The sequence below is a fragment of the Nuphar pumila genome, chromosome 8 (assembly GCF_984573655.1).
Source record: "Nuphar pumila chromosome 8, dmNupPumi1.hap1.1, whole genome shotgun sequence".
Taxonomy (NCBI): domain Eukaryota; kingdom Viridiplantae; phylum Streptophyta; class Magnoliopsida; order Nymphaeales; family Nymphaeaceae; genus Nuphar; species Nuphar pumila.
Genome location: NC_143256.1, coordinates 105,017,423 through 105,040,475, shown reverse-complemented (window position 1 = coordinate 105,040,475; position 23,053 = coordinate 105,017,423). Strand labels below are relative to the sequence as shown.

Sequence of the window (23,053 nt, the reverse complement as noted above, 5' to 3'; positions counted from 1 at the left end):
AAGTGACGGCAGTAGCCGGCTGAATAGTGGTGGAAGTAGCAGGATTCACAATCAGTCGATAGTAAACGGTGAACGGAAGAGCGATTTGAGGTAGGTACTTTGACTTTGTATATGTGTATCATTGTAGGCTGTGCATATCGAGTTTTAGTTTATTACCAATTCCTGAAAATTGGTATTTTTTTAATCAGTCATGATTGTCGTTTTGCCATATTGTGTATTTTTGAAAACTTGCATTTTAATTGGACGTATTATATTGAAATCTGTGTTTGTCAATTTACCTATGTCACGAAAGTCTGGAATTTTATTTGAACTGCCATAACAGTGATTGATATGAAATATTCAGTGGTTATCAATTTTTTTTATCACGTGGTAAGTTGTGTTTTTTAGCTCGAATATTGACTAGAATTACATGATTAAATGCATAAATTCTTTGAGAATGATATGTTGTATCATTCTTTCGGGAAAAAGCCTGCACTTATAATGATTTATGTGTGCATAAGCATTCTGGAGAAGGAAAATTACATATGGTATGAACACTTATGTGTATGCGAAATGTGTAACATCTGATTTCTTGTTATTAGCATTATCGATTTTTGAAATGAGTTTATATAGAACAGGAAAAATAAATTTGACAAGCGGCTAAAAATCAAAGTTTTTGGTAAGATTTGATTTGGATTCCAAATGCTAGCTCACAATCAGTGGGTTAAGTTTGTGCATTTAAAAGAAAAAAAATATTATGACAAAATTCGGCAATTTAAAACCTACAGGCTGTGTTGGTTTGTTTTAAAGAAAAAAAAAAGAAATACATATGCCAAGATTTAAAGTCTGCGATTTTAGTATTTGTTTATAAAAAAAAGAATTAAAGGTTTAATTCATGTATTAAATATATTCTAATAAAAAGCAGCAATATTGGTTTTGCAATATGTTTTAAGTCTGTTGGCTTAGAAAATGAAACCAATTTATAAATGGATTTTGGCTTTGATAAGTTTAGAAAATGGTGACAGTTTATAAATGGATTTTGGTTTTGATAAGTTTAGAAAATGGTGTCAGTTTATAAATAGATTCTGGTTTGTGATTTAAGTTTTGATGACTTTAGAAAATAGTGCCAGTTTATAAATGGATTTTTAATCTTGATTTATGCTTTGGTGAAATACGATCCCATTAGTATATGCCTAAATGATCTTGAAATGGCATATTAGCTTTAATTCATGCTTTTTGATGAAAATTTTTAAATATATGTGGAAATAGTATTTTGCTTTATAAAAGAATATGCTTTTTCAATAAAGAAGAAAATTTATGTATTCAAAGAATATGAATGGTTTGACAACCAACTGGATGATATTAATTGATAAATGCAAAGAAAGACAATATGTGATTTTAAGACACTTTAGTGAAATGTCTCAACTGACTCACAAGGCAATGAGAAACGTCATATATGTTCTAAACCTTTGAAAAGAAATTTATAATTTGTATGCCTCAAAGTGGTGTCCAATGACTATTTGAAAAGTTAAAAGAAAATCATGTGTACTTGTACCCAATGGAGGCCATTGTAAAGTCTGAAATTTTGTTAAGTGTGTATGTTATGAGAGTTAACTAATTAAGGATGTCAATGTTAATTCTCATGTGGCTTATAATGAGAGAGTGAGCAGTACGTCTAGCTCTGTGGGGTATTATAAAGGATGGAGGGTTACTTCCCCAGCCACGGAGATAGGGGATAGCTACCACTGGTGTTGCGGGGCGGTAGTGAATAATGCTTCATCTGAAAAAAAGACTGGTATACCAAGTTGAGGGTGTTGGGGTTTCTCTCTTGATAAGTTTCGTCCTTCACCCAGGGCCAAAAAGGATGTACATGATCAAGGTAATAAGACACAAATTGATTGAATGTACCCCTTGGTTGTGTCTCCAATTCAAATTCTATCTATGTCATACTCACATAAACTGTTAACAAGAGGAACAAAAGTGTACTTGCATTCTGATAAAAGCATTGCATGCATCATTTAAGAAAAAACACTTAAATGATTTTTTTTTAAGATACTCATGTCATATATGTATACTCTGTTGCACTGTTAAGTCATGCATAACATCCTTGATCATGCATACTTATCAAAATGTTTTCAATAGTTTTATGATTTTCATAATGTCTGTTTGAAAATAATGTTTCATGCATACTTACCATTGTATACATATGCTTTGTCATTGTATTCCTATTGGGGTGTTGTTTTGAACCTCTACACAATTACAAGAACTCAATGAGTCACCGAGGCAATGACAGAGAGTTGTGGCAGAGTTTGGGAGCCATTCCATTTCACTTTTTCAAAGACTGGATTTTTGAACTATTGTCATTTTGTTATTTTGTTTAATGAACTTCTATATGCTATAATGAGAATTTTATAAAGAGATGTTTCTACATTTATTAAAAAACAGTGCTAGTGTATTTGACTGACAGTAACTTGCTCAAGGTTTTTGGATCCAATATGTTGAAAAGTGTTTTCGCTGATGAAAAAAAATTATTAATTTTTTTGGGTTCAAAATCTTGGGGTGTTACAATTATTCTCTTCCCTTTTATCTTTCTCCTCTTTTCCTTATTTCTTGGTTGAGAGAAGCCATTAGAGTTGCAGCCAAGGTTGGAGGTATTGCTTTCATATTTGAAGATTGGAGATAAAGGGTTTCGTTGTTTTGAAATTACATAAAAGGTAGATGCATGAATCACATAGATATAGATTGATTCAAACGCATGTGTTGTGCATATGATCAATTTTTAGATTTGAACCAATATGGATCAAACATAGAAACACCTTTTTAAAGTTTATTTTCACTTTGTAAAATCATTTTGGTGAAACCATGTCACCACAAAAACTTTGGGGAAAATTGGTTTGCAAAACTAGACTCTTTTTTGGCTTCTAAACGAAAATTGGTTAGGGAGACTTAGATTTTATTTATTTTGGTAGATCTTGAGTAATTCAAGCATGTTTAATGTTTGATTATTAGATTAGAATGATACAAATATAAGTTCTAAATTCTGAAATTTGTATAAGCCTAGATCTATGTTCAATTATGTAAAACCATTTTGTAGAAAGGATTAGGCAAAATCGATGTAAGGGTTTTACGTTTTAGGATTAAGTTAGACTAATATGAGCATGATTAGTTAGTTTAATTCATGTTAGTATGGTTAATCATCATGTTAGTATATACGTAAACCATGATTTAATGTAGTGATTAGGTTTCATGTGATTAATGAAAAGAGGCAAATTTGTTTGAATAACTCCATAAATGAAATATGATATTGAATTATGGATGCCAATGTTTTAATGTTGTTTAACACAAACATGCTTAAATATGTGTTATAAGGTATTGTAAATATGTTTAGAAGATTTGTAATCATGGTTGATGAGGTTTTAATATCATCATTAATCTTGCTTAATGAATATCTTATGAGTTTGAAATCATTGATATTCTATTTCCATTTTTTACATGACCAATTTCATAAAAATATAAATATCTTTGAGAATATGAATTCAATAAATAAAAATAGCAATACTAGAGTGTTCTACACATTTGGGGCATACTTTTAAAATCTTTTTTTTGTATCATTTGAGTCAATTTTGAGGGTGAAATATCCATTGCAATAGTACACGGGTTTTTTGCCCTGTCGACAGGACTGTCTCGACCATTTGTTTTGAAATATCTAAAAACCTAACCAAAACTTTTCAAAATAAATTATGAAAAATCTGAGTAAAATCTAATATATATAAGAAGATTTTGTAAAAAGTATTTTGTCAAAAGAGTTCTCAGTAAATCCCAAGAAATTTCCTAAGTCGAGACAAATTTCTGCAGTTGATAGGATCTGTCTTATAGTTTTTCAAGAATTTTCAAAATTTTATTACAAATGATTTTGAAGTTATGTTTTTTGGGTTATGTTCCTGATATGTTAGGGAAATCCTAGTTAAATTTTGAGAGATAAAACTGGTCTTTATGATTTTTGGTGGCTTTTCAAAAATCAGGTAAACATGAATTTGAATTACATAATTAACATGTGTTGGTGCCTAGTTGTTTCCTACATTATTCAATATGATGAATAATGCTTAAAACTTGATTTATGATTTGATATGCATGTTAACTTAATGTTCTTCATGCTAAATCATGAATGCTAAGAATTTATATGTCATACAATAATGTGCATTATGCATCATGAGGTATAATCAGTGAAAAATAACTGAATATACATATTATTTTGTGAATGAAGCATAGACATGACTGAATTATGTATGCAACCTTTATGTAAGCATGCGAGTATATGATATGGGGTAGGCTTGATGATAATGAATGTGTGTTATGAGCATGAATATGGCTCAAGAGCGAGCTTGGGTTCAGTGAGACCTATGGGTGCTTGTGGAGCACCAAGGAATTAAAAGACTTGACATACATGCACATAATCACATAATTGCCTCAAAGAGGTTGTACTCAAGGTCACCAAGAGATGGAGTTTAAACTGTGAGTAATTTAAATGGGTTAAAACAACCTTGTATTATGGAGACTCTCCGAGTGGAGCTTGAGCTGGTGAGCCCGTGTGCTAAAAGCATTTGAAATTAATTTATGAGTCTAATGTTAAATAACACCTAATGACCCATTCAAACCCACGATCACCTTGGAGAGGGTGATGGTATACTTGATTGGTCGACTGTTATTGCTTTGAAGAAGCAGTCATCTCCATTGTTTCCTAGTCGTTGGTCGTAAGGGGGTGGACTACCGTGTAACCTAGGTGATGTATCTTGAATCTCTACAGAGTAAGAATCGGTTTCGTATGAGCCATTGGAAGTTCTCTCGGTCACAAACCACTTTAGTGAGAACTCTAAAGGGAGTTGACAAATTCTTCTAATCAATGAGGCTAATAAATTACATGGCATAACAGACACCTTATTGGATTTGTTGAATCAGAGTTAGGAACCCTGAGTGTGTACCCTTTAGGGCTAAAAAAGATAAAAAAACATTAAGTATGAATTCACTAGCATTATTTCAGTATGTGCATGTTTGTAAGGTCTAAGATGAATTGCTTGTTTACTTTGGATTTATGCATTGTAGAATAATTGTTTTGAAATTTGACTGCAAGCATGATTGATTATGAAAATGTAAATTGTGCTTATCCTGATATGTTGTGTTGCATGATTTAGTCATTTATTTGATAATGTGTCAATGCTTATCTCTTGTATTTTGATTATATATGTGTTTATGTGTTTTCTTGTAACCTACTGGGGTTGTGAATTAATGCTCTCTACTTTACATTTTTCAGATAATATATTAGTTGGTATGATGGCGGGTTGCTCAGCGACATTAGACAGATCATCATCGTTCCACTTTCTCAAGAAATTTAGCTTTTTTTAGAATGTTTTTAATTAAGTTGGATTTTGTTAAAACATATAAACTCTAAATTTAATTGAGTATTGATTTGCATTAATTCCTTTAATTAAGTGCCTTAACCCAATGTGTGTAGTTGTGATATTGTAACCCTCTCAAAGGTGCATCGATCTTCAATTACACTATTTTGTCGTATTTAAAAAAAAATCTCAAAATTTTTGATAAAATTTTAGGGCGTTACATTTGATACCAAAACCTATAATAACCCTGATTTGTAATTTAATTTTTAGAATTTTTTTTTATGCAAGGTCTTATCTATGGCATTACTCCAACCAAACTAAGCTCTAAGTAGTCGGCTTATGTGTAAATGCAACCATGTAATAGCCTTCTAGAACCGAGAAAGAGACATCCAATTACAAGAATCCTTTATCAAGAAAACAGAAAGAGCACAAAAAATGTAAAATCGAGAATGCTAAAGACATAATATCAAACTATCAAGTAATCCAAATAAATTTCACAAATTTAAAAATCATCATTCACGCTGAATTAAGTAAAGTTGTTCATAATAGATCAGGTTGGGAACCAATATGCCAATCTCATAGTCTAGTGTCAAAACCCCCATAGCATCCCAGAAAAGGTTCAACCATAGTCCAATCATCAAGTTTGAAAGAAATCATCCAATCAAGCCTCCTCACCTAAAATGTTAAAATTATATGGGGTAAGAACAATGTCTCCAAGTATGAAAAAATCTACGTAAATAGTACATATTCTAAGATATCATCAAATAATTTTAGTTACTTAATAACTCGAATACAACATGCACTAATTGGAACTAAATCCAATTGTAACAATTAATACATGTACATCTTAAGAATAACATTTACATAACATTCAACAATTCACATATTTATATCACCTTTTATGCACGAATAGTTAATCAATGCATGAACTTACCAGAATAATTAAACATCTCTTTAATGCATGAGTAGCTTCTTATCTTTATTATTATATTTTCTTACTTAGATAATGCATGCAATGCTCTAACTACATGCACATCACAATATTGTCTCTCTATCACAAACCATTCTGTGGGTACTACACAGACCAACCTAAATCAGAGGCAACGACCCAAGGTCTATTTTCAACCAAATTTTGACTTATTAACTTGCTTTTGTACAACATCATCGATCCCAGGGTGTGGGGTGATACAACGTCGAGAGAGTCCCCAACCCACCAACCTGATATATCAAAATTCTCTTCAGTTGAAGTTTATACATATCACACCATGGTTGTTGTGGTATCCTAGTCTCTTCTCTCTGTGATTGAGAAAACAACCTTTCATGCTATAACAAATCTCACAGAGCCTAAAGTATTGCTTACACTCTTTTTGTAAGCTTCAAGAGAATCAATGCATATTTTACTTTATTTAATTAATTCTCTTCTCATGCATGCACAAACATAATTAACCATATACAGGGTCCATAGCAACTAATTTGATCACAACAATAGCCATCTTTCAGGCACAAACATTGCCACTTTTCAAGAACAAACATGCAACAAACATGGTATCAACATGTAAGTCACTTCGTGTGCATACATACCAACATATATTTCATCATGCATTCAGGTCACATATACACATGTACCTCTTCAAATGCACATAAGCATAGTATCATGCTTAACATAATTCATGTCATGTTGAATGTAAGCTTAACATCATGCTGCATATCATCATATCATGCAAGCATATTATAACATTATGCAGTCAATTTTAGCATTATAACAAAAAATTACAGGATAGATATCAAATTATATTAATAAGTGATGACACAACTATACAACCTCATTACGCCCACACACTGTACACTAACAGGTTATGAGTCTATCTGGTTTAGTTTTAGAACCAAATCATGTCCAAATGATTCACTTACAGAACCATGACATGCATGCAAACACAAGTTTATGATTCCGAACTATTATGACATAATATCTCATTCATTAAAAATTCTACCATGAATCATATAAAATGGTTCGACCTTTAAGATTTTTGTTGTAGATTCACACACATGTTCACTGCCTAAAGAAAAAAACATAGACCTAAACTCATTTTGGAGCATAGAATACAAATTAAAAAAACTAAACTAAACATAAACTTCAAAAGGAGTGTGTGGGATGAGGGAGAGAACAACAACAACTACGCCTTCATCCCAAAACAATTGGGGTCAGCGATATGAACCAAAAAAGAAATTCATTTTGGGTCTTCCACATGAATCATTTTCCTCCAATCATTTCTATCCAACGCCATGTCCTCGGTGAGGTTCAAAGCATTCATATCCTTTCCTATCATCTCCATCCAAGTCTTCCTAGGCCTACCCCGACCTCTTTTAACTAATATATTTTCCCATTTCTCCAACCTTCTAACTGGAGCATCATTAGGCCTTCGCCGAATATGTCCAAACCACCGTAAACGATTCTCTCGCATCTTATTTTCAATGGGTGCAACACCTACCTTCTTACGTATCTCTTCGTTCCGAATCTTATCTTTTATTGTATTTCCACACATCCATCTAAGCATCCGCATCTCAGCTACACTCATTTTTTGAATATGATGTCTCTTGGCAGCCCAACATTCCGTACCATATAGTAAAGCGGGTCTAATAGTCGTCCGATAAAACTTTCCCTTCAACCGCAATGGCATTCTACGATCGCACAGCACTCCAGTAGCACTTTTTCATTTCATCCACCCAACCTTTATCCTATGATTTACATCTCCATCAATTTCTCCATACTTTTGAATGATGGATCCCAAATATTTGAAATAATCATTCACCGGTATATCTTGCTCACCAAGCTTCACTACACTCCCATCACTACTTCGTTGCTTACTAAACCGACATTCCATATATTCAGTCTTACTCTTACTCAACTTAAAACCTCTAGCTTCCAATGTCTGTCTCCATAATTCTACTTAGCATTAACCCCAGCTCTAGACTCATCAATCAAAACAATATCATCAGCAAACAACATACACCACGGTACATTTTCTTGAATTGATCTCGTAAGCTCATCCATCACTATCGCAAATAGGAAAGGGCTTAAAGCAGATCCTTGATGTAACCCAACCGTTATCGGAAAATTGGTTGTCACCCCTCCACAAGTGCGGACATTGGTTACTACTCCTTCATACATATCTTTAATTATACTAATGTACTTGAGAGAAACACCTTTCTTCATCATTGTCTACCAGAGAACGTCCCTAGGTACTCTATCGTATGCCTTCTCTAAATCAATAAAAACCATATGCAAATCTTTGTTCCTCTCTCTATATCTTTCAATAAGTTGTCTAAGAAGATGTATAGCTTCCATAGTTGATCTTCCAGGCATAAAACCAAATTGATTCTCCGATATCATGACAACCTTCCTCAACCTAGACTCAATCACCCTCTCCCAAAGTTTCATAGTATGACTCATGAGTTTTATACCACGATAGTTTGTGCAATCTTGTATATCACCCTTATTCTTATATAAAGGCACCAAAGTACTCTTCCTCCACTCATTAGGCATCTTATTTGTTCGCCAAATCAAGTTAAAAAGATTTGTCAACCATTCTAAACCTTTCTCTCCCAAGCATTTCCAAGCCTCGATAGGTATACCATCTGGGCCAACTGCCCTTCTTGATTTCATTTTCTTCAAAGCCTCTGCAATTTCTTTCTTTTGAATCTTGCGCATGAAGTCACGATTTATCTCATGAAAAGGAATGGAGAAGTCTCCAAGATCTTGAGCATGACTATCATTAAATAGCTTATCAAAATAATCTTTCCATCTCTCCTTAATCTCCTCATCTTTGACTAAAACCCTTTGCGTTTCATCTTTGATACATCTAACCATACCCAAATCCTTCGATTTCCTATCTCTCATCTTTGCAAGCCTATAAATATCCTTCTCGCCTTCTTTGGTATCCAACTTGTCATAAACCTCCTTATATACCTTAGCCCTCGCGTTTCGAACAACTTTTTTAGCTTCCTTCTTTGCTATCATATACTTCTCCAAATTCTCATTATCACGACTCTTACTTAGATTTCTATAACACTCTCTTTTAACCTTAATAGCTAATTTGACATCCTCGTTCCACCATGATGTATCCTTACCTAGTGGTGCACCGCCTTTAGACTCACCCAATACCTCCTTAGCTACTTTTCTCATACCACCCGCTATCTTATTCCACATTGATTCTGAATCCTCCTCGAGACACCAATCAACTTCCTTAACTACCTGCTCTACAAACATTCCTTGTTTAGCTCCTTTCAGTGCCCACCACTTAATTCTAGGATCTATCCTATGTCTATCCCTTTTGCGGCATTGTCTAATTCTAAGATCTAAAATTAAGACTCTATGTTGTGTAGCTACACTTTCTCCTGGTATAACCTTACAATCGATGCAACAACCCCTATCTCTCTTTCTAAGTAGGAAAAAATCTATCTGACTCGTATTAACCCCACTTTTAAATGTTACTAGGTGAGACTCCCTCTTCCTAAACCAAGTGTTTGCTAAGATCATATCATAGGACAAACAAAAATCTAAAATCCTTTCTCCACTTTCATTTCTTTCTCCTATACCATATCCTCCATGGATATTCTCAAATCCCTCCCTACTAATGCCTACATGTCCATTAAGGTCACCGCCGATGAAAAGCTTTTCTCCATAAGATGTCTCTTGTACTACTCCATCTAAATCTTTCCAAAATTGATGCTTAATGGAATCATCTAAACCTACTTGAGGTGCATAAAAACTAATAATATTAATAATATCCGTACCTAATACTAATTTAATAAGTAAAATTCTATCACCCTTCCTACGGACCTCAACTACATTATCTATAAACTGACGACTCATAACAATCCCTACTCCATTCCTATTCCTATTTATTCCTGTATACCAAATCTTATATCCCCAAGGTTCTATCACTTTAACTTTCTCACCTACCCATTTGGTCTCTTGAAGACATAAAATATCAATCTTTCTCCTACACATAACATCTACTAACTCTACCAACTTACCAGTTAAAGACCCTATGTTCCAAGTGGCTAACCTAATTTTATGGTCTTGGACTAACTTCTTTACCCCCACCCGTCCAACAAAGTGAGGGAACCCTTGCCTATTTGACACCACACCCGGGCGCCGGTGTGACGCGTCGCTTCTGGGCGACGACCTAGCAACCCTTGCACATTTATCACTGCCTCCGGGCCTAGAGAGTACAGCGCGTCGCTCAGTAGGGAACGCCCCAACGAAATTCTCATATTGGTTCATTTTCATAGGATATGACAAAGTTTTTATGCTGGCTGTCACAGGCCTACCGCAACCCTCCTCCTTTATCCGGGCTTGGGACCGGCAGTGTATAACTACACAGGCGGAGTTGATGAGGGAGAGAACTCCGCTTTTATAATGTCATATGGGATTTCCTTATCTTATATGAAAACTCTCCTATTTTCTATCATAATTCAATTTGAATTCAATTTCACGTGAATTAGGTTTGAATATAAAGATCCTAACTAAATTAGAATACTAAAGTAATTAGAAAACTATGAGACACCTAAGTTAACTAGTCTCATTTATTAAATTGGAAACCAATAATTTAGTTTGACTTTAGAAGATGATAGAAAGTTTTGTGAACCTAATTAAATCCATCCCAAATATGTCTATAACCTCAAGAGGGCCCATAAGGGGGTGTCTCACTCTATGACTTTAATTTTCTTATATAATCTCAACTAAATTTAAACTCTATCCTAATCAGATCCAAATTGAAATCCAATCTAAATTAAATTTTAAATTTAAATTCATTTAAATCCCAAATTCAAATTCACATTCACATCCAATTCAAATCTAAATTTAATTCATATTGTAATTCAAATTCAAATTAAAACTCAAATTCCAATTAAAATTAAATCTCAAATAAAATTCAAATTAGAATTAAATCTCAAATAAAAAATTAAATTTTAATTAAAATTCAACTCTAAATAAAATTCAAATTCCAAAATAAAATTCAAATTCAAATTCAATTCTAATTCAACCCAAATTTTAACCATAAAATTCATCCTTAATTGTTAAATAATTATAAAAATTGTGCTGGTATTACACCCGATGCCCTTCCGGTTAAGCCTCCAGCAAGTATCTTAAGATTTCCCGTCCACAAGAAGCCATGATCATCAACTTGAGAGAGAGAGAGAGAGAGAGAGAGAGAGAGAGAGAGAGAGAGAGAGAGAGAGTATGGGGGAGCAGGAGGTGGGTTTCGAGGAGATCCGGATTCCGGAGCAGAAGCCGGCCGGCGGGGTGGCCTTTCCGTCGGTGTTGTCGCCGGGACGGCCAGACCCCGCCGGGCTCGGGAAGTGGGTTCGGCGGGGGAAGGCGCGGGTGGAGTCAGCGCTCCGCGAGAGCGGGGCCGTGCTCCTCCGCGGCTTCCCGGTGCGGACGGCGGCAGAGTTCAACGAGGTGGTGGAGTCGTTCGGGTGGGAGGAGATGCCGTACGTCGGCGGCGCCGCGCCGAGGACTAACGTCGTCGGTCGGGTCTTCACGGCCAACGAGTCGCCCCCAGACCAGAAGATCCCCTTCCACCACGAGATGGCTCAGGTGCGTCCTGTGTCTCCCTCTTCCTCTTGGTGTTTGGATTCCCAGAGATGGAGAATTTCAATTCTCTTGTCATCATCAACACGATTCCTCACCAGGATGCCTTCAGGAGCTTTATTTTTAACAGGGAAATTGTTTAGGACATCACCTTCCCAAGGTTTACTAATTTCGGGAAAATTTAACAGGGAATAGTCACAAACAATTCTCGCTCTCGGGAAAATCTTGCGATATTTTCAAAATCTTGTTTTTCACTGGAAAATATCGTATATTTGAAATTATAAGGCAAAAAATATATTAAGCGTGTAAATAATAGGAATATTTTATGTGAAAAATCACGTTAAAAACACAATATTTTGAAATAGACGATTTTTTTAAAATGCCACGCTTGATAACGACTATTTAAATGATCGTGTTAATGTCGATACTTTCAAAATATCGGCGATGGTTTTTACTATAAAACGAACTATTTTGTATGAGTTCTTTATAAAGATGGCCGATGTTATTCCAAAGAATTTTTCAATTTTTAGTAGCTTCCCATTTACCTATTTGAAATTTTTATTTTTCATTATTTTCCTTCTATTTTGGATCTTTATGTGTTGACAAACATGAATAGTTCTTCTGCAGGTTCCTGAATTCCCTTCCAAGCTGTTTTTCTTTTGTGAAGTGGAGCCAAGAAAAGGAGGAGAAACACCAATCGTACTCAGCCACTTAATCTATGATAGAATGAAAGATAAGTACCCGGAGTTTGTGAGAAAACTTGAGGAACATGGTTTGATTTACACGCGTGTGCTAGGGCAGGGAGATGATCCTTCTTCTCCCATTGGTCGAGGGTGGCAGTCAACATTTCTGACCACTGATAGGAAAGTAGCAGAGGAGAGGTATTTTTGTGCTTTGAGGATGAATTTCTTTTTGTGGTCTCATTTCTTGCTATTGCATTTCTTTTGTGTTGTCTCATTTCTTGATATTGCCTTCTTGAGTATTCTACTCTCTCCCACTCACTCAATCTTTCCACTGTCCCATATCTGTTTTGAATAAATAGATGATAAACTACCATTTCCCCCAAATCTGAATTCCTTTTTTTTCTTTTTCTTTTTTTTTAAATTTTAAATGACTTGGATGTTGCAATTGAAATCCAAAATCTTTGTTTTCCATATATGAACTTACTGAAGCTTTATTTGACATGATGGAATTGTGTGCCAGACATGACAATCAAAGTGAAGGGCTTCTGATGCTACAATTAGGCCATTGTTGAGTGTTTTCTCTTTCTGTTATTTTTCCATAAATGACTCCTTTATTCTTTATCTCAATGGTGGAATTTGACTGGCATCGGCTGATGATAATGGAAACCTTGAAAAGAAAACATTGGGGGAAGCCTTTTAAATAAAATTAGCTTCAGCAACCTGTCATATGAGCAGCCAGCCGTAAAGTAGCAGCGCATCAGAGCACTTTTGTAAAGTCATCTACAAGGACTATCCCTCTCAAGAAAGTTTTGGACTAAACTTATCGATTAGTTCAATGCCATTCTTATTATAATATGGAGAGCATGTTTCTTGCACTAATAGTACATTTTCAGACACTTTAGTTAGGGAGTTGCACCAGATAATGGGGTGCAGACTATAAATTGTAGAGTTTCTATTGTAAGAGTCATCGCTGACTCTAAGAAGGTCGGCAAGTGCCGACTTTTCTCTCAGAGTTTCAGTGACTCATTTGAGAAGAGTTTGCTAACTCTTTGAGTCGACAATGCCCTCTTTGGCCCACATGTATATATATATATATATAATATATATATATATATATATATATATATATGTATATATATATATATATATATGGGGCGTAATGGTGGACACTCTTCTCGTGTTGAACGAGCGGATGCGCAGTTGTGTGCTGTGCATCCGCTCAAAGGGCCTTTAGCGGCGGTCTTTACTGCTGCTAAAGACCCTTTTTGTGCTTTTCAGAACGTGCCATTGATCGTGCTCACGCTTGTTCGATGGTGGCATCCACTGTTTAATGAAATACAAGAGAATGCCACTAAGGGCTACAAAAGAGCACAAATACAAAAGGATCTTTATGGGGCCAAATACAATCTCACAAAGGAGATTCACAATAACAACCCCACATTAAAGAAACAATATAAAAAATATATCTTGTATTGATCACAAATATGCTTAGAGAAGCATAGAATTACAATGGGGAAGAATCCCCTTAAATAGACAATGAGGGAAGCACAAGTTGGACTAGTCCCAACGGCTAGAAATCTAGCCATTGGGACTAGCCCAACGACTAGTTCAGCTGTCCCAATCAGCTTTATCAATAAAAATATATAAAAAATAAAAAACAGAAAAACTAAAAATAAGTTTTACAATACAGCCCCTACTAGGCTGACCCTATTACAAGAAGGAAATGACTGAAATACCCCTGATGGGTATTTCAGTTTACATACAGAAAACATATACATGATGACAAAATACGTGAACACACTGTTTGTGTGTCCACCATTACCCCCTTCCATATATATATATATATATATATAGTAATGGGTACGTGCTAAATGAAATATGCTAAATGAGTTTTTCAGGATTTTTTTGTTTTATTTTTAAATTTTGACTGTACAAATGTGATCTATGTACTTAATTTTATAGGGATCAGCTCTTGAAGTGTTCGATTCCGACACATGGGTGGGTTTTTATAACGTTCAAAAAAATCAACGGTCCAAAATCTTTGTAAATTTTTGAGGCTCCAAGTATCATTTTTTTTTATCGAAAACACATGATCCAGGTGTGGTTTCCTCGTAAATCAACCATGCCCAACACATTTATGGGGTCGGAACTGTGGAAAAAGGCACTAGAAGAGCAAAAAAATCCATTTAGCACATTTCAATTATCATATTTCATTTAGCACGGACCCATTTCTCTCTCTCTCTCTCTCTCTCTCTCTATATATATATATATATATATATATATATATATATATATATATAGGGGTAATGTTTTCTACCCTCGTGGGTAAGGAACTCCCTAGTAAAAAATGTAACATTTTTATTTTTTTGAGATTTTTTGCACATCTGATCCTTCAGATGTGATCTACATATTAAGTTCAATTGAAACTGACCTTTGGATCATGTTTTTCTGATGTATTTGTCATATTTTATGAGGGTTTAAAAATCAATGGCTTACAATGTTCTAAATTTTCAAACCTCAAAAAAACATATTGATTCCCACTATGTTGACCATGCTGAGGTCAAATTTGGTCAAAACAACTTCCCTCTGTGAGTTCCAACTAGGGAGTTTCTTACCCACGAGGGTATCAAATGTTATCTCATATATATATATATATATATATATATATATATATAGAGAGAGAGAGAGAGAGAGAGAGAGAGAGAGAGAGAGAGAGAGAGAGAGATTCCCCTTTTGTGGTAGCATGAGAGTGAGGTAGTCTTGTAATTGTGTGTGTATATGAGGAATCCTTTTGTATGCGAGTGTTGGTGAAATGAAACCACATTTCATTTTTAAGTGTTTTCTCTTTCTCTCTCTCTCTCTCTCCTTTTTCTTTTCCTGATTTAGCTCATTACGTGGGAAAACAAGTTTGGTTAGCATTGGTTTGCATTAGTTTGGTGTCTTGGCTTGACTCGATGTGGCTCAATCAGTTTGTGTGGGTCAGGTACTCCCGATACTTGCCTCTTCTTTTGCGAATTAGTTATTTGGATTTTGGATCTACTTCTTTTGTGGGTATATTGGTTGGATATTAGATAGTAGATCTTTGTTGCATCCAAACTCAATTTAATCCAAGAGTGCAGAAGTTCTATCAAAATTTTGCCGCATGAGATCTTTAAGTACACACTGCGCATAAAGCCCACTACTTTATATTTGATAATGGGTCTAGAAACTCTACAAGTGGTGTCAGAGCCACATAGGGTATCTTGATAATTATGTCTCCATTGGAGAAAGAAAAGATTAATTATTAAAATGATTGGTTTGTCGATTCTGGTTGCTTGAATCGCATGACCGGTGATGAAAGCAAATTTCTACATATGAAAAGTATAAAGGTAATCAAGTAGTTGTTAATGCTAACAATGCGAAGCTCCCAGTTGCACGTGTTGGAAAAGCAAAGATCACAACAAGCTTCGGAGAAGACCGCATTATATGAGAGGTCTACCATGTTTCTGGTATGGCTAAAAATTTGTTATCTATGCCTCAAATAATTGTTGCATGTGTTATTTAGTGAAGAGATGTAAATGTCTTTAAGGATGTAGACGTTAAGGACACTCTTATTCTTGAAGGGAGAATAGTCCAATCAATGTATGTTCTATTAACAGAAGCTGCATATATTGATAGAATGAAGAGGCATGAAGTGTCGGATCTCTGGCACGAGAGGTTCGCTCATGTCGAGTACCACAAGCTGCTTGAAATGTCCAAGCAAGGCCAGTTAGTTATTTTGCCAAAGCCTGGTGGCAGTATGGTAAAGCACATAGGCAATCATTCTAGAAGTCAAGATTCTTGGAGAAATCACCTTGGTTGCTGGTCCATTCAAATGTCTTCGGAAAGGTACATGACCCATCAACAGGTAGTATGAGATGTTTGATTACATTTATTGATGATTATTCATGATATACTTAGGTCCATTTTATGAAAGAAAAATCGGAGACATTTCAAAAGTTTAAGAATTTTCATCATATTGTAGAAAAGGAGCCTAGTTATAAGATTCAGTGCTTAAGATCCGATAATGGAGGTGAATATACCTCCACAGTTTTTTGCTTATACGAATCAAGTACACGTGAAAATACTCAGCGAAATGGAGTAGAACAAAAGAATCGACATATTGCAAAAGCGTGTCAAAACATGATACATGCAAAGAACATGCCAGCTCAGTATTGGCAACTGTGTCAATGTTGCAATCCACAAGATCAATCGGTTGTTGATGCCAATACTTGAATTCAAATCTCCCTATGAGAAGCTCTTTGAAAGCAAACCATCGGTTGACTATTTTAGAGTGTTCAGTATGATTGCTATGTGTTCCTTTCAAAGCAACAACAGTTGAAGCTAGACAAAAAGGCACAAAAATGTGTTTATTGGTATAATTCATACAAGAAAGGGTGGAGATGCGTTGATCTCAATACCGAAAGAGTATATTTCTCGAGGTGTTATCTTTGATAAAGCTTCGTCATGGTGGTCGGATAACAAGCAAGTATTACCTGATTCTCAAATTCTTAAGAAAAACATTGGAGAAAAAATAAAGTTCAAGGCCGTGAAGAAATTAAGAAACTTGAAGTTAAAACACTGCAGCAACAAGTTCAACCTCCAGCAGTAGAACACAATCCAAGGCAGGTTCAAAGAACAGATCCATGGAGAACTGGTGTTAGTCCAGTTCCATAACCAACCTTAGAAGGGCTTTGACCATCCCAGCTAGAGGAACTAACTGAAGATTCAGTGAGTAATCGGTGTTGCGAAGATTGTCAAAGGTTACAAAACGGTTACAAAACATAAACTTAAGTATATTAATGCAGATTGTGTGGTCATGGAAATAACAAAGCCAACTTCTGTTGAAGAAGTGAAATAAAAGAGATGATTGCTTTGAAGCAAAACAAAACATGGGAGCTAGTACCAAAGCTTGAAGGTGTTAAACCTGTAACTTGCAAATGGGTTTACAAAATCAAGAGAAAGACTGATGGGATAATTGATTGATATAAAGTTTGGCTCGTGGCGAGTGGATTTTTTCATGTGTATAATATCTTTAGTACGAGGTCTAATAGTGATTGCAGCAAGTCATGAAAGCTATGGAAAATGGATGTTAAAAATGCATTTTTTTGCATCAGACATATATCATGAGATCTACATGGAGCAACCTAAAGAGCTTGAGTTCCTGATAAACCCACTATTGTCTGCAAATTTAGAAAGGCATTGTATGGACTAAAGCAAGTGCCGAGAGCATGGTATAATAAGATTGTTGAATTTTTGGTATTCAATGGATGTATAGTTTCACCAGCAGAGTCAAGTTTATTTGTCAAGACCTGAGGAGAGTAGATTTCAATTATATTGATTTACATGAATGATTTGATCGTCACAGGGAATGATACAGAAGAGGTTAATCTAATGTGAAATTGTCTTACAATAAGATTTGAAATGAAAGTGTTGGGGGGAGTTATGACATTTTCTTGGTTTAGAGGTCGATTATGGATCAAGAGGGCTATTCTTGAGCCAAGAGAAGTTTGTTGAAGAATTGCTCAACAAATATGGTATACTAGACTGCAAGCTAATTACAGCACCAAAAAAATGAATTCAAGGTTGAGCAAAAATGTTGGAGATGAACTTGAAGGCATCATCATGTATTGGCAGTTGTTCAGATGGTAGACAATTTCATTGTCTACTACTGAAGCTGAGTACCGAACTATTGGGATGTGATGTGATTTGGATCTAGGTCCATACTTGATCCATGGTTGCAGTATTTTGTTTTCATTATTTATCCCTATACATAAAAGATTTCTTTGTATATTAACAGGAGTATTATTGTCATGTAATGTTTTCAGTTTCAAATATAATAATGAAAAAGGTACAAGGAAACCTTTACTCAATCCAAATTATGTACAGGAGGATCCGACCTGATCTGGATTATGTACAGTACAATGTAATTGTAACATTGTAACCTTTCCTTTTTAATCGGGTCTGGATACGCCAGACCCGGATCCACTCCCTTGTAATGTAAAATAAATACAAAGTTTTAGGTCACGATTTCTATTCAGAAATCGTGATTGCCGCAGGCCCCCTTTCTCGCATTCTTCTCTCTCTCTCTCTCTCTTCCTTCCCAATACAGGTGCTGATGGAATTCTAACATAGTATCAGAGCATAGATCTGTATGAGGGCAAAAAAGGTTCTGGCAGGTGCGACAATCGAAGTTTTGAGGTTTTCTCGTTCCTTCCTCTTTTCTACTCTTTTCCTTTTTTTTTCTTCCCTTATTCTTATCTCCTTTTTTGATTCTTTTTGTGTACCCACATCTCACGTGGGGTTACTTCTCTCTTGATCTGAGGTTCACGTGAACTCAGACCTTAAAAAAAAAACGAGTGGCTGTATTTCACGTGAATCGCTGAAATCGATTAATGTGAAACATCAGACCAATCGCGTGCCCTATTTCATTTCTTTTTGTTTGATATTACCTGTTTGAACTTCTTTATTGCTATCGTTTGTTCAATCTCCTCCACACATCTATTTCTACATATTCAAATGTATTCTTGTTGAGTTGCTTTCTCCCTGTTTATCTCTTGCAGCTTGTCTAAAAATATATTTAAATTTTTTTTTGCTAATTGTCTGAAAATACACACACACATATATATATAAGTATATAGCAATATATATTTATATTTACAACTTAATATTCCCCTCAAACTTACAGTGTGATCACCAAAAGTTCGCTAAGAAATGAAAACGGGGAGAAGAAAACACTTTTATGAAGAAATCAGCTAGCTGGAATTTCGATGATACATAGGGCATGATGATAGTCTTCTTATGGCATTCTTTACGAACATAGTAGCAATTCATCTCAATATGCTTGGTTCGTTTATGAAATGTGTGATTGTTGGCTATGTAGATAGCACTTTGATTGTCACAGTATAACCTTGAGGATGATTGCATATACACCCTCAATGTCTTCCAACAATCTTCTCAGCTACACGATATCAAAATATTGTGGTAGCCATGGCGCGATATTCAACTTTTGTTGATGATAAGGACATTTTCTGCTGCTGCTTGCATTTTTAGGATACTAGTGAATCACCTATAAACACACAAAAATCCGTAGTTGAACATCTATCATTAAGATCTCCTTCCTAGTCAGAATTAGTATAAGCAGTTAATTCAAGTGGGGAGAGCCTCTTTCAAACCATATAGTCTTTTTTAAGTGAAGAACCTTTCCTGTTGAGATTTCATATCTTGGTGGAGGATTATACATCTTTCTTTAATTCCCCATTTAAGAAGGCATTTTGACATCCATCTGATAGATGTGTTGGTTCCTAATGGCAGCTATGGCTATAGGGTTCTAACAGAAGTCATTCTAGCCACTGACATAAGCGTTTCATCGTAGTCTATCACATATTCTTGCGAATAACTCTTGGCTACTAACCTAACCTTATATTATTCTAGGGAGTATCTAATGTCCTTTGTTCTCCCACTATTAAAAAGAACATTGTGCCTGTATCTAAACTTGTAGATGATACAAATTCTTACGTCAAATTTATTCATTCTCCTGTATATGTCAAGGCCATCCGAACGAGAAAGACGTTCGCTGAAGGGGAGTTTTATGAAAATATGTACGTCTTCAAGGAAGATCCTTAAGCTACCAGTACTAGGTTGGGCCTGAATTCAAAATTCGAGTATGTTTCTTCTACACGTGTCTTCAGTCTATCCAAGTTCAGTGGTTTAGGTCATTGTAATCATGTTTTTATTTGGGAGAAGAAGCGTCGTCATCATCGCCGTCGTCGGAGAGAGAGGGGATGGAGAAGGGAAGGGCCAGCATCCACACCTATCCAACTGTATCAGAGGCATGACCTCCTCACACCATTATTCATCGGCGTCACCGAGTCAATCATTCGATCGAACCCTCCCGTTTGGATAAAATCATCAATCCAACACCATGTGCACTCCCCTAATTCCTATCTTTTTGAAACGTCTACTTGTCCAAACGGGGCCTCAGAGTGAAAGGGATCCTCCGCTTTCCTGGCGTTTTGAGGAGCTATAAATCCCTACATCACCCCAACATGGAGAGTTTCGATACCTTAGGCGGTTGAATCTGATGAAGATGAGGGGATCGAAGCATGATCAATCTCATCTTCCGCCTTGACCGTTCCTTTGCCGGTTGTCTCTCCTCTCTCCTAGCATGGTGGATACAAACAGAGGGACAAGGGCAGAGAGAGAAGGAGCGGAAGGAGGATGCGGATGAAAGCAAACAAAATGGCAAAAATAAAGCAGGTCTCTCTCTCTCTCTCTCTCTCTCTCTATATATATATATATATATATATAGAGAGAGAGAGAGAGAGAGAGAGAGAGAGAGAGAGTAGTGCGTAGGTGTTCTTGAACGTTGGCCGTCTATCGGCCGATGAAAGCAAACAGGCAAAAAGTATTACGTAGGGGTGATTGAACATTAGGTACTTAAATGCTGGCCAAGAACGAGTTTTTCTGTCAAAGCCACAAAAGTCCAATTTAGAGTTAGATGATCACATTTGTTCAAGTTTTTAAGTGGGTAAGAGTCATGTACTTCTCTTTAATTCTTATAATAAAAGATCTTCGAAACCTTTTGAGAATATTCATTCTGATGTATGGAGACCTGCCCCTATTTTATCCTTTTGACCGTTAGTACTATGTTATCTTTATTAATGATTATTCTTGTTTCACATGGATTTTTTTTATGAAACAAAAATTTAAAGTGTTTGATTTGTTTCATAAATTTCATGTCTTTGTTCAAAATCAGTTCTCCTCTAATATTCTCAATTTTTAGTGTGAAGGTGTGATGCAGCGTCTTCGAAGGAGAAAGGAATAGATGCCACCGAAAGATCGGTGTGGCTTATGTTTTTATTTTCAATAATATCTCAATAACAAATGGGAGAACAACGAACAATAAATGAAAAAAAACAAAGACGATAACTGAAAAAGGGAAAAGAAAGGAGTAAGCAATAACAAAGAATAAAGCTGCTGTATTGTTAATCTTCTCTGCCCCACGAAACCCTAGGAGAGGGTCTTTTAAAGACTATTGCTGGACTCGGGTCGCGGGTCCAGTCTTGGACCCGAATCGCGATCCGGATAAGCTCCCATCGGCTGCTGGCTTCTGTGATGTCCGAACCGCACCACGCCTGGAGTGGGTGCGCAGGGGCACGTCCCTGCGTCGCAGCTCCGTACTTGCAATGAGATCGGACACGTGGGTCCGGTCATCTGCCCTTTGTGATGGATCGGGTGGCATAATGAATCCAATCGGGTCCTGCCCTGCATCATTCTCCCCTGGTTGGGAAGAAGTCGGCTCTGACGACTTGTTGTTTCCACAGTAAGCATATAGATCAGTCACGTTGAAAATAGGGGAAATATGCCAATCGTCGGGCAGCTGAAGGAGGTAGGCATTCACACCTAGTCGTCGAAGGATCTTAAAAGGATCATACTTCTTAGGACTCAATTTGCTATAGGTGCCTACTGGAAAGCGCTCAGGACGCAAGTAGACCCAGACGAGTTGACCGACTTGAAACTGGACATCACGACGACTTTGATCTACGAAAGCTTTGTAGGCCTCGTAGCTTTCAACAAGTTTGGCACGGACCTGTCTGTGGATGTCACACATATATTCGACGGCATCAAATGCGTCTGGAGCCGGAGCTGGGAGATCAGACACTGGGGCTAGGCAACGACATGGGTGGGCGACCGACCATACACCACTTGGAACGGGGATTTACCTGTGGAACGGTTAATGGAATTGTTATATGCGAACTCGGCTTGAGGCAACACGAGATCCCAAGTTTTGACATTCTCCCCCACTAGACTCCGTAACAGGTTTCCTAAGGTGCGATTGACAACTTCGGTTTGGCTATCTGTTTGGGGGTGATATGCACTGCTGAACTGAAGCTTGGTCTTCAATAAAGCCCACAACGATTTCCAAAAATGGCTCATAAAACGCGTGTCACGATCGGAGGTGATGGTGCGGGGTAAGCCATGGAAACGGGCGACGTCCTTGAAGTAATAGGAAGCTACTAATGAGACATCAGTGGTTCGCTTACACGGAACGAAAATAGCCATTTTGGAAAACCGGTCCACAACAACTAGAATTGAATCAAAACGACGTGGAGTTCTGGGAAGACCTACGATAAAGTCTATGGATACGTGCTCCCACGGTCGCTCAGGGATGGGTAAGGGAGTATACAGGCCACTATTCTGACGATGACCCTTAGACACTTGACACACATGACACCCTTGAATGAACTTGACCACGTCTTTGCGCATTTTGGGCCAAAAGTATCGTTCATCTAATAAGGCGAACGTCTTATCATGTCCAAAATGTCCAGCTAACCCTCCCTCATGTAACTCGAAAATCAACTGAAGCCTAAGGGAAAAAT

At 36.3% G+C, this 23,053-nt stretch overlaps 1 protein-coding gene across 1 annotated transcript in view; it reads left to right on the top strand.

The window, feature by feature from the left end:
* Positions 1-11,542: 11,542 nt before the first annotated feature.
* LOC149830117 (2-oxoglutarate (2OG) and Fe(II)-dependent oxygenase superfamily protein) overlaps positions 11,543-23,053 on the top strand; it is a 70,523-nt gene continuing 59,012 nt past the window's right edge. The window contains exons 1-2 of the mRNA XM_090016320.1: positions 11,543-11,976; positions 12,598-12,851. Coding sequence (XP_089872446.1) covers positions 11,617-11,976; positions 12,598-12,851 — 614 coding nt within the window. The 5' untranslated portion in view covers positions 11,543-11,616. The remainder of the gene's footprint in view (positions 11,977-12,597; positions 12,852-23,053) is intronic.